The sequence below is a fragment of the Coregonus clupeaformis genome, chromosome 33, assembly GCF_020615455.1.
Source record: "Coregonus clupeaformis isolate EN_2021a chromosome 33, ASM2061545v1, whole genome shotgun sequence".
In the NCBI taxonomy this organism is placed as follows: Eukaryota; Metazoa; Chordata; class Actinopteri; order Salmoniformes; family Salmonidae; genus Coregonus; species Coregonus clupeaformis.
Window position 1 is genome coordinate 12,658,274 of NC_059224.1, and position 12,215 is coordinate 12,670,488.

Consider the following 12,215-nt stretch of genomic DNA (forward strand, 5'->3'; position numbering starts at 1 on the left):
TTCCCAACTATTTTGCAATCTATATGGCACAGCTGCCAATTTTTGGGTCCTTAAAGTAAACTGGTATACTTTTTTATTCATCACATTTTTCTTTAACCAATTTTGGTCTTTTAATGCAGGGCTGGCAGACAAGTTCCTTACTTTCTCTCTGTTCCACTTGCCTCTTCTATTTTTGCGGTAATGCTGCAATTAGTTGGTTGTAATTCTGGGTAGAGCAGACATTTCCATATATTTTTGTTAGCTGCATGTGTGACAACTCCACCAGTCCTATTTATGATATAATTTACAAAGATTATGCCATTTAAAAACTTTTTTAATCAATTAGTACATTTGCGTTTAACCATAATATTTGTTGTAAAATTTGTTCTGTTTTTTTCTGGTGGATTAAACTGAAATTGCAACCAACTTTCTATGGCTTGTTTTAAAAATAGTGATATTTTGGAGATTATTTCATTTTCAAATAACCGAAAGTGAGAGGTTGTAATCTGAATAAAGGGGAAAAGGCCATTCTTGAACATGGGGTGAGACATTCTTAATAATCTTGTAGAGAACCAGTTCGGATTTGAGTATAACTTTTGTATGACCGAAGCCTTTAGTGAGAGGTCTAATGCTTTAATATTTAATCATTTCTGCCATCCAAATTCATATTCATTATATAAATAGGCCTGTTGAATTTGGTCTGGCTTGCCGTTCCAAATAAAATAGAAAAACATTTGCTCATATAATTGAAAAAACAAGTCGCTAGGTGTAGGCAAGGCCATAAGCAAATAGGTAAACTGGGATATGACTAAAGAGTTAATCATGGTGATTTTTCCACAAATAGACAGGTATTTTCCTTTCCATGGTAGCAAGATCTTTCTATTACAGTTTATTGTAGTGAGATCATTTCTTTTTTTCGGGATATGAATACTGAGTATGTCCACTTCACTGTCAGACCATTTTATTGGTAAACTACACGGTAATGTAAAACATTTAAACACACTTAATAAAGTACACATCATAATTTCGTTGTAATCCAGAAGGTTATAAAAATTAGCTAGATCCTCTATGAGGCTGTGGATGGATCCACATTTTGGATTACACCACATCAGTCACTGGCTTCATCAATAAGTGCATCGATGATGTCGTCCCCACAGTGACCGTACGTACATACCCCAACCAGAAGCCATGGATTACAGGAAACATCCGCACTGAGCTAAAGGGTAGAGCTGCCACTTTCAAGGAACGGGACTCTAACCCGGACGCTTATAAGAAATCCCGCTATGCCCTCCGACGAACCATCAAACAGGCAAAGAGTCAATACAGGGCTAAGATTGAATCGTACTACACTGGCTCTGACGCTCGTCGGATGTGGCAGGGCTTGAAAACTATTACAGACTACAAAGGGAAGCACAGCCGCGAGCTGCCCAGTGACACAAGCCTACCAGACGAGCTAAACCACTTCTATGCTCGCTTCGAGGCAAGCAACACTGAAGCATGCATGAGAGCACCAGCTGTTCCGGATGACTATGTGATCACGCTCTCCGTAGCCGATGTGAGTAAGACTTTTAAGCAGGTCAACATTCACAAGGCCGCAGGGCCAGACGGATTACCAGGACGTGTACTCCGAGCATGTGTTGACCAACTGGCAAGTGTCTTCACTGACATTTTCAACATGTCCCTGACTGAGTCTGTAATACCAACATGTTTCAAGCAGACCACCATAGTCCCCGTGCCCAAGGACTCTTAAGATAACCTGCCTAAATGACTACCGACCCGTAGCACTGACGTCTGTAGCCATGACGTGCTTTGAAAGGCTGGTCATGGCTCACATCAACACCATTATCCCAGAAACCCTAGACCCACTCCAATTTGCATACCGCCCCAACAGATCCACAGATGATGCAATCTCTATTGCACTCCACACTGCCCTTTCCCACCTGGACAAGAGGAACACCTACGTGAGAATGCTATTAATTGACTACAGCTCAGCATTCAACACCATAGTGCCCTCTAAGCTCATCACTAAGCTAAGGATCCTGGGACTAAACACCTCCCTCTGCAACTGGATCCTGGACTTCCTGACGGGCCGCCCCCAGGTGGTAAGGGTAGGTAACAACACATCTGCCACACTGATCCTCAACACGGGGCCCCTCTGGGGTGCGTGCTCAGTCCCCTCCTGTACTCTCTGTTCACCCATGACTGCATGGCCAGGCACGACTCCAACACCATCATTAAGTTTGCCGACGACACAACAGTTGTAGGCCTGATCACCGACAACGATGAGACAGCCTATAGGGGAGGAGGTCAGAGACCTGGCCGTGTGGTGCCAGGACAACAACCTCTCCCTCAACGTGACCAAGACAAAGGAGATGATTGTGGACTACAGGAAAAAAAGAGGACTGAGCACGCCCCCATTCTCATCGACGGGGCTGTAGTGGAACAGGTTGAGAGCTTCAAGTTCCTTGGTGTCCACATCACCAACGAACTATCATGGTCCAAACACACCAAGACAGTCGTGAAGAGGGCACGACAAAGCCTATTCCCCCTCAGGAGACTGAAAAGATTTGGCATGGGCCCTCAGATCCTCAAAAAATTCTACAGCTGCACCATCGAGAGCATCCTGACTGGTTGCATCACCGCCTGGTATGGCAACTGCTTGGCCTCCGACCGCAAGGCACTACAGAGGGTAGTGCGTACGGCCCAGTACATCACTGGGGCCAAGCTTCCTGCCATCCAGGACCTCTATACCAGGCGGTGTCAGAGGAAGGCCCTCAAAATTGTCAAAGACTCCAGCCACCCTAGTCATAGACTGTTCTCCCTGCTACCGCATGGCAAGCGGTACCGGAGTGCCAAGTCTAGGTCCAAAAGACTTCTCAACAGCTTCTACCCCCAAGCCATAAGACTCCTGAACAGCTAATCATGGCTACCCGGACTATTTGCACTGCCCCCCACCCCATCCTTTTTACGCTGCTGCTACTCTGTTAATTATTTATGCATAGTCACTTTAACTCTACCCACATGTACATATTACTTCAACTATCGCAACCAGTCGGTGCCCCCGCACATTGACTCTGCACCGGTACCCCCCTGTATATATAGCCTCCCTACTGTTATTTTATTTTACTTCTGCTCTTTTTTTCTCAACACTTTTTTTGTTGTTGTTTTATTTTTACTTTTTTTTGTTAAAAATAAATGCACTGTTGGTTAAGGGCTGTAAGTAAGCATTTCACTGTAATGTCTGCACCTGTTGTATTCGGCGCATGTGACCAATAAAATTTGATTTGATTTGATTTAAAAGAACATGAATCATTAGCGTACAATGACAACTTTGTTTTTAAGCCCTGGCTTTCTAGCCCCTTGATATTATTGTTGGATCTGATTTTAATAGCTAACATTTCGATGGCCATAATAAATAGATATACCGATAGTGGACAACCTTGTTTTACTCCTCTTGACAGTTTAATACTGTCGGCGAAATAGCAATTATTTACTATTTTACACCTAGGGTTACTGTACTGTACATAACCCATTGTATAAGAGATTCTCCAAAATTGAAATATTCCAGGTATTTATATATAAATTCCAGTTGTACTTTATCAAAAGCCTTTTCGAAGTCAGCTATCAATACCAGGCCTGGTTTCCCAGACTTTTCATTGTGATCTATTGTTTACAGTACTTGTATTATTATCTCCCAATGTATCGTCAATGTAAAAAATCTGTCTGATTAGGATGAATGATATCCGACAATATTTTTTTAATTCTATGCCTTTTGCTAGAATTTTTGCATCAGAATACTGAAGTGTAAGGGGCCTCCAATTTTTTTAATGGACTGGATTTTTATATTTACCACTTTGGTCCTTTTTCAGTAATAATGAAATCAGACCTTCTTGTTGAGTACAGTGGGGGAAAAAAAAGTATTTAGTCAGCCACCAATTACGCAAGTTCTCCCACTTAAAAAGATGAGAGAGGCCTGTAATTTTAATCATAAGTACACGTCAACTATGACAGACAAAATGAGAATTTATTTTCTCCAGAAAATCACATTGTAGGATTTTTAATGAATTTATTTGCATATTATGGTGGAAAATAAGTATTTGGTCAATAACAAAAGTTTCTCAATACTTTGTTATATACCCTTTGTTGGCAATGACACAGGTCAAACGTTTTCTGTAAGTCTTCACAAGGTTTTCACACACTGTTGCTGGTATTTTGGCCCATTCCTCCATGCAGATCTCCTCTAGAGCAGTGATTTTTTTGGGGCTGTCGCTGGGCAACACGGACCTTCAACTCCCTCCAAAGATTTTCTATGGGGTTGAGATCTGGAGACTGGCTAGGCCACTCCAGGACCTTGAAATGCTTCTTACGAAGCCACTCCTTCGTTGCCCGGGCGGTGTGTTTGGGATCATTGTCATGCTGAAAGACCCAGCCACGTTTAATCTTCAATGCCCTTGCTGATGGAAGGAGGTTTTCACTCAAAATCTCACGATACATGGCCCCATTCATTCTTTCCTTTACACGGATCAGTCGTCCTGGTCCCTTTGCAGAAAAACAGCCCCAAAGCATGATGTTTCCACCCCCATGCTTCACAGTAGGTATGGTGTTCTTTGGATGCAACTCAGCATTCTTTGTCCTCCAAACACGACCGAGTTGAGTTTTTACCAAAAAGTTATATTTTGGTTTCATCTGACCATATGACATTCTCCCAATCCTCTTCTGGATCATCCAAATGCACTCTAGCAAACTTCAGACGGGCCTGGACATGTACTGGCTTAAGCAGGGGGACACGTCTGGCACTGCAGGATTTGAGTCCCTGGCGGCGTAGTGTGTTACTGATGGTAGGCTTTGTTACTTTGGTCCCAGCTCTCTGCAGGTCATTCACTAGGTCCCCCTGTGTGGTTCTGGGATTTTTGCTCACCGTTCTTGTGATCATTTTGACCCTACGGGGTGAGATCTTGCGTGGAGCCCCCAGATCGAGGGAGATTATCAGTGGTCTTGTATGTCTTCCATTTCCTAATAATTGCTCCCACAGTAGATTTCTTCAAACCAAGCTGCTTACCTATTGCAGATTCAGTCTTCCCAGCCTGGTGCAGGTCTACAATTTTGTTTCTGGTGTCCTTTGACAGCTCTTTGGTCTTGGCCATAGTGGAGTTTGGAGTGTGACTGTTTGAGGTTGTGGACAGGTGTCTTTTATACTGATAACAAGTTCAAACAGGTGCCATTAATACAGGTAACGAGTGGAGGACAGAGGAGCCTCTTAAAGAAGTTGTTACAGGTCTGTGAGAGCCAGAAATCTTGCTTGTTTGTAGGTGACCAAATACTTATTTTCCACCATAATTTGCAAATAAAATGTGATTTTCTGGATTTTTTTTCTCAATTTGTCTGTCATAGTTGACGTGTACCTATGATGAAAATTACAGGCCTCTCTCATCTTTTTAAGTGGGAGAACTTGCACAATTGGTCGCTGACTAAATACTTTTTTCCCCCACTGTATCTGATAATCTACTATTTTTATAGGAGTAGTTAAAACATGCTAATAACAGTCCTCTGAGTACATCAAAAAAGGTTTGGTATACCTCAACTGGTATGCCATCCAGCCCTGGAGTTTTCCTGGACTTAAAGGCTTTAATTGCTTCAAGAAGTTCCTCCCCTGTAATTTGGCCTTCACATGAGTCTTTCTATACAGCTGTTAATTTTACACTATTAATAGAAAAAAAAATCCTTACAATTAACTTTGGTTAGTGGAGATGGAGGAGACTGAAATGAAAACATATGCTTAAAGTACTTTCCTTCCTCTTTCAAAATATAATTTGGTGAATCATGGGTGACTCTGTCATTTGTAACAAGTTTCAGAAAATTATTTTTGGTAGCATTTCTATGTTGAAGATAAAAAAAGTATTTGGTGCATTTTTCCCCATATTCCATCCAGTCCGCTTTATTTTCATAATATATTACACTTAATCCTTCTTGAATAAGTTCCTCCGTTTCTTTTTGTTTTTCCTCTTAACTTATTCTGTGCCTCCTTCAGTTTTTATTACTATCTATCTGTACTGTTAGTCCCTCTATTTCCTTTGTTAATATGAACTCTTTTGACCTATATTGCTTTTGTTTTAAAGATGAGTTTTGAATTGCATGGCCTCTAAAGGCACATTTAAAAGTGTGCCATACAATAAGGGGATCTGCTGTACCTATGTTATGTGGGAAAAAGTATGTTCTAAAACAAGTTCCTTGCCCAGGTGGAAATTCTGTAAGAGTAATGTATATGCCAATTATTTGATGGTCCGACCGCATTCTGTCCCGTATCAACACTTTTTAAACTTTTGGTGCCAGCGAGAATGACATAAGAAAGTAGTCAAGACGACTAGCTTGATTGAGTCTCCGCCATGTACAGTGGGGAAAAAAAGTATTTAGTCAGCCACCAATTGTGCAAGTTCTCCCACTTAAAAAGATGAGAGAGGCCTGTAATTTTCATCATAGGTACACGTCAACTATGACAGACAAAATGAGAAAAGAAAATCCAGAAAATCACATTGTAGGATTTTTAATGAATTTATTTGCAAATTATGGTGGAAAATAAGTATTTGGTCAATAACAAAAGTTTCTCAATACTTTGTTATATACCCTTTGTTGGCAATGACACAGGTCAAACATTTTCTGTAAGTCTTCACAAGGTTTTCACACACTGTTGCTGGTATTTTGGCCCATTCCTCCATGCAGATCTCCTCTAGAGCAGTGATGTTTTGGGGCTGTCGCTGGGCAACACAGACTTTTAACTCCCTCCAAAAATGTTCTATGGGGTTGAGATCTGGAGACTGGCTAGGCCACTCCAGGACCTTGAAATGCTTCTTACGAAGCCACTCCTTCCTTGCCCGGGCGGTGTGTTTGGGATCATTGTCATGCTGAAAGACCCAGCCACGTTTAATCTTCAATGCCCTTGCTGATGGAAGGAGGTTTTCACTGAAAATCTCACGATACATGGCCCCATTCATTCTTTCCTTTACACGGATCAGTCGTCCTGGTCCCTTTGCAGAAAAACAGCCCCAAAGCATGATGTTTCCACCCCCATGCTTCACAGTAGGTATGATGTTCTTTGGATGCAACTCAGCATCCTTTGTCCTCCAAACACGACAAGTTGAGTTTTTACCAAAAAGTTATATTTTGGTTTCATCTGACCATATGACATTCTCCCAATCCTCTTCTGGATCATCCAAATGCACTCTAGCAAACTTCAGACGGGCCTGGACATGTACTGGCTTAAGCAGGGGGACACGTCTGGCACTGCAGGATTTGAGTCTCTGGGGGCGTAGTGTGTTACTGATGGTAGGCTTTGTTACTTTGGTCCCAGCTCTCTGCAGGTCATTCACTAGGTCCCCCCGTGTGGTTCTGGGATTTTTGCTCACCGTTCTTGTGATCATTTTGACCCCACGGGGTGAGATCATGCGTGGAGCCCCAGATCGAGGGAGATTATCAGTGGTCTTGTATGTCTTCCATTTCCTAATAATTGCTCCCACAGTTGATTTCTTCAAACCAAGCTGCTTACCTATTGCAGATTCAGTCTTCCCAACCTGGTGCAGGTCTACAATTTTGTTTCTGGTGTCCTTTGACAGCTCTTTGGTCTTGGCCATAGTGCAGTTTGGAGTGTGACTGTTTGAGGTTGTGGACAGGTGTCTTTTATACTGATAACAAGTTCAAACAGGTGCCATTAATACAGGTAACGAGTGGAGGACAGAGGAGCCTCTTAAAGAAGAAGTTACAGGTCTGTGAGAGCCAGAAATCTTGCTTGTTTGTAGGTGACCAAATACTTATTTTCCACCATAATTTGCTAATAAATTCATTAAAAATCCTACAATGTGATTTTCTGGATTTTATTTCCTCATTTTGTCTGTCATAGTTGACGTGTACCAATGATGAAAATTACAGGCCTCTCTCATCTTTTTAAGTGGGAGAACTTGCACAATTGGTGGCTGACTAAATACTTTTTTTCCCCACTGTATATCTCACAAGGTCAGGATATTTAAGCCTCCATATATCCACTAGTTTCAATATATCCATGATATTTGTGATTTTCTTATTTGCATGAGGGTGATAGTTTGTTGTGTGATTTCCTTTTACATTTCTCCCAACATAACAATAGAGTCTTGTATTGCTTGTAGGCTTGATAAATGATTATATATATTTTCAAAGAAGCTTTGCTCATCATTGTTTGGACCATATAGATTAATGAGCCAAATCTGTTTATGGTCCAATAACATATTTATAATAATCATTCTACCTTGCGGATCTGTTTGGACAATTTGCACATTCGGATCAAAATGATTGTTAATTAATATCATCACCAAGTATAGGGAGTGTTAGTTTATTCACCCCGAACGGCAATCAGAATTTACTCACCTACTTTTTTTACCACCACACACACAGCGGTTATAGCGTTGGGCCTGCATTGGGTTGCTAGTTCGAATCCCTGAGCCGACAAGGTGAAAAATCTGTGTATGTGCCGTTGAGCAAGGCACTTAACCCTAATTGCGCCAGGGTCTCTGTTGATAATGGCTGATACCCCACTCTCCGAGGGGATATGCAAAAACAATGATTACAAAAAAATTAAACAATTCCAAGTCACACATGCGTATTAATACACACTTGTACATGTGATTAATAGGACAAATATAAGCACCCACCATAATATTATTATTATTATTATTATTATTATTATTATACACACACACACCGCTACACTAGGATCTCAACACCTCCCGGCCAGTAGGCCTCAGTACGCATTCAGCCTTGAGCACGACACAACATGGCCCGATTTACAAATCTGTTTTTATCCCATGTAATCTATTTATAGCTATTTTACAATACAACCACTACCAATAAATAATAAAAATGATGCTTTGAGTTTGAGAAAAGCTAAAACCAAGTCATTTTCATTTCCCCCCCAGTCTGGAGGAGCGCCAGCCCTGGGTCTACCTCACCTGTGGACACGTGCACGGCCACCACGACTGGGGCCAGCGCCCCGAGCGCGGGGAGGAGGGAGGAGGAGATGGGGAAGGAGGGATCACAACGGTCCGCCGAGAGTGCCCTCTATGCAGGAGTGTGGGGCCCTACGTGCCCCTGTGGCTGGGGTGTGAGCCTGCCGTGTATGTGGATGCTGGAGCACCCACATATGCATTTGTACCCTGCGGCCACGTGTGTTCGGAGAGGACAGCCAAGTACTGGGCGGATACCCCGCTGCCTCATGGGACACACGCCTTCCGGCCCACCTGTCCCTTCTGCTCAGCCCCTCTCAGCAGCACCCCACAGGGCTGGACCCGCCTCATCTTCCAGGGCCCTATCGACTAGCCAGGGCCCCCGGGGATCCAGACCACAACTACTACGCAAACATGGAACCAACCACGTCACTAAGCCAAGGGCCCATTCCTAACTTCAAATAATAGTGCGGAACTAGCGTGACTATTTCTTCCATTTACACTACATGTATGATGTTAGACAAGTGTGTGTAACTCAAACATTTGTGTAAATCATGCATTGATGTCAGTTTAGGATCTGTGCGGAAGTTTAAGTTAGACGCACGTTTCTCTCAAGGTAAGATTTGTCAATAACAGAACCTCACTTCAAAAGCAATAAGAACACCACTATAGCAAAGTATTACACTCATAGATAAGCTAGTTGTTCTGCTAGTCATCCATGTTTCCAGTTGTCTCTCTTCTGACATGGCTGAAATGTTGTCTGCAGCTCAAGGGCTAAACCTGAGGTGTGTTGAAGTCACTGGATGTTCATGTTGGATGTTCATGTTTACTGGTTTCCTGAAAATGTTCTCTCAGGCCAATTTTTTACCAATAATGTAATGATGTTTTTGATTGAATATTCCATTTGACAAATATGAATTATCCTGAAAACAAAACATTGTAATATTGCGAAGCAGTTCACCTCCAAATTACAGATAACTTACTCTATAGTTGCAAAGATACTAAGTTTGTGAACATTCTGCAGTTTGACCACACCTCAGGTTGGTGACCAATCAGACAGACAGACAGACAAGGTCTTTGTCATGTGACACTATAGCAGAAAGGTCAAAGGGCGTGACCTAAGGTAACCTCATAAGACAACATTTTTTTCAATGAGAATGAAACTATTTTATTAAAAAGGGGGGTGTTTGGGGTGGGATGGGTTAGGACTTTATTTAGATGATAAGATACAACTATTTTTTTATCTTGAGTATTGTTTTTAGTTCAATGTGATTTCTCAATGTAAGCATTTTGTGTATGTGTATGAATATTATTATTATTATTATTATGTGTGTTCGATGAAACTGGGAGAGCTTGTGAGTGAGAGAAAATTGCCAACACTGTGTCACACACACTTTACACACAACCATAAAAAATTGCCCAGACAATGAATGTAGCCAAATACTCAGGCTATACTAGCTTAGCCTTCCAACGTGCTCGTATTGAATAGTTCTATATTATGCTACTATTTTTTTATCTAACCGTTGTGATATAGCTCAAACATTTCAGATTGCTTCAAGAAGATGAACATGTTAAATAACACACCTACACTAGATCTTGTTTATCTTGCATGAATACACACACACATCTTGCACTGTGAATTGCCAAACCTTGCATTTATGCTAAATTGTACACAGTGTTACATGTTAATTATACACAGCACTAAATGCCTCAAGTGAAAAGAAATGCTTGCGAAATGAGCAGTCCAACAGAAATCTACAATTTAAACATGTTCTTTCCTATATATGATATGTACTCGCCTACTCAGCTGCTATTCAGGGACAGAGAACATGCAGCAGAACCGACATGTTGTTATGTAGAATATAGATAATCGTGTCAGCTCTTTATATTACATTTCTATGATGTATTAACTGTTTCAGGTTTACAGCCGTCAGTACACACTACCATGCTGTATTTGACATACACTATATATACAAAAGTATGTGGACATCCCTTCAAATTAGTGGATTTGGCTATTTCAGCCACACCCGTTGCTGACAAGTGTATAAAATCGAGCACACAGCCATGCAATCTTCATGGACAAACATTGGCAGTAGAATGGCCTAACTGAAGATCTCAGTGACTTTCAACATGGCACTGTCATAGGATGCCACCTTTCCAACAAGTCAGTTTGTCAAATTTCTGTAAACTGTAAGTGCTGTTATTGTGAAATGGAAATGTCTACGAGTAACAACAGTTCAGCCGCGAAGTGGTAGGCCACACAAGCTCACAGAACGGGACCGCCGAGTGCTGAAGCGCATAGCGTGTAAAGAAATGTCTGTGCTCGGTTCCAATACTCACTACCGAGTTACAAACTGCCTCTGGAAGCAATGTCAGCACAATAACTGTTTGTCGGGAGCTTCATGAAATGGGTTTCCATGGCCGAGCAGCCGCACACAAGCCTAAGATCACAATGTGCAATGCCAAGCTACGGCTGGAGTGGTGTAAAGATCGCCACCATTGGACTCTGGAGAAGTGGAAACGCGTTCTCTAGAGTGATGAATCACGCTTCACCATCTGGCAGTCCGATGGACGAATCTGGGTTTGGCGGATGCCAGGAGAATGCTACCTGCCCGAATGCATAGTGCCAACTGTAAAGTTTGGTGGAGGAGGAATAATAGTCTTGGGCTGTTTTTCAAGGTTTGGGCTAGGCCCTTAGTTCCAGTGAAGGGAAATTTGAACGCTACAGCATACAATGACACTAGACGATTCTGTGCTTCCAACTTTGTGGCAACAGTGTGGAGAAGGCCCTTTCCTGTTTCAGCATGAAAAATCGAGGTCCATACAGAAATGGATTGTCGATCGGTGTGGAAGAACTTGACTAGCCTGCACAAAGCCCTGACCTCAACCCCATCGAACACCTTTGGGATGAATTGGAACGCTGACTGCGAGCCAGGCCTAATCGCCCAACATCAGTGCCTGACCTCACTAATGCTCTTGTGGCTGAATGGAAGCAAGTCCCGCAGTAATGTTCCAACATATAGTGGAAAGCCTTCCCAGAAGAGTGGAGGTTGTTCTAGCAGCAAAGGGGGGACCAACTCCATATTAATGCCCATGATTTTGGAATGAGATGTTCGACGAGCAGGTGTCCACATACTTTTGGTAATGTAGTGTGTAATGGGTAATGTTACCAATGGGTAAAGATTGAAGCACTTCAGGATGTTAAAACCAATCAGGACGTCTTCCAAGTTCCCAGTTCAGTTGTTAGAAGAACAGCCTTCTCTTCCTTAG

The 12,215-nt window shown here is 42.2% G+C and overlaps 1 protein-coding gene across 1 annotated transcript in view; it reads left to right on the forward strand.

Moving 5' to 3' along the window:
* LOC121548660 (E3 ubiquitin-protein ligase pellino homolog 2-like) overlaps positions 1-10,975 on the forward strand; it is a 32,922-nt gene extending 21,947 nt beyond the window's left edge. The window contains exon 7 of the mRNA XM_045210140.1: positions 8,919-10,975. Within this exon, the coding sequence (XP_045066075.1) occupies positions 8,919-9,318 (400 nt within the window). The 3' untranslated portion in view covers positions 9,319-10,975. The remainder of the gene's footprint in view (positions 1-8,918) is intronic.
* The last annotated feature ends 1,240 nt before the right edge of the window (positions 10,976-12,215 follow it).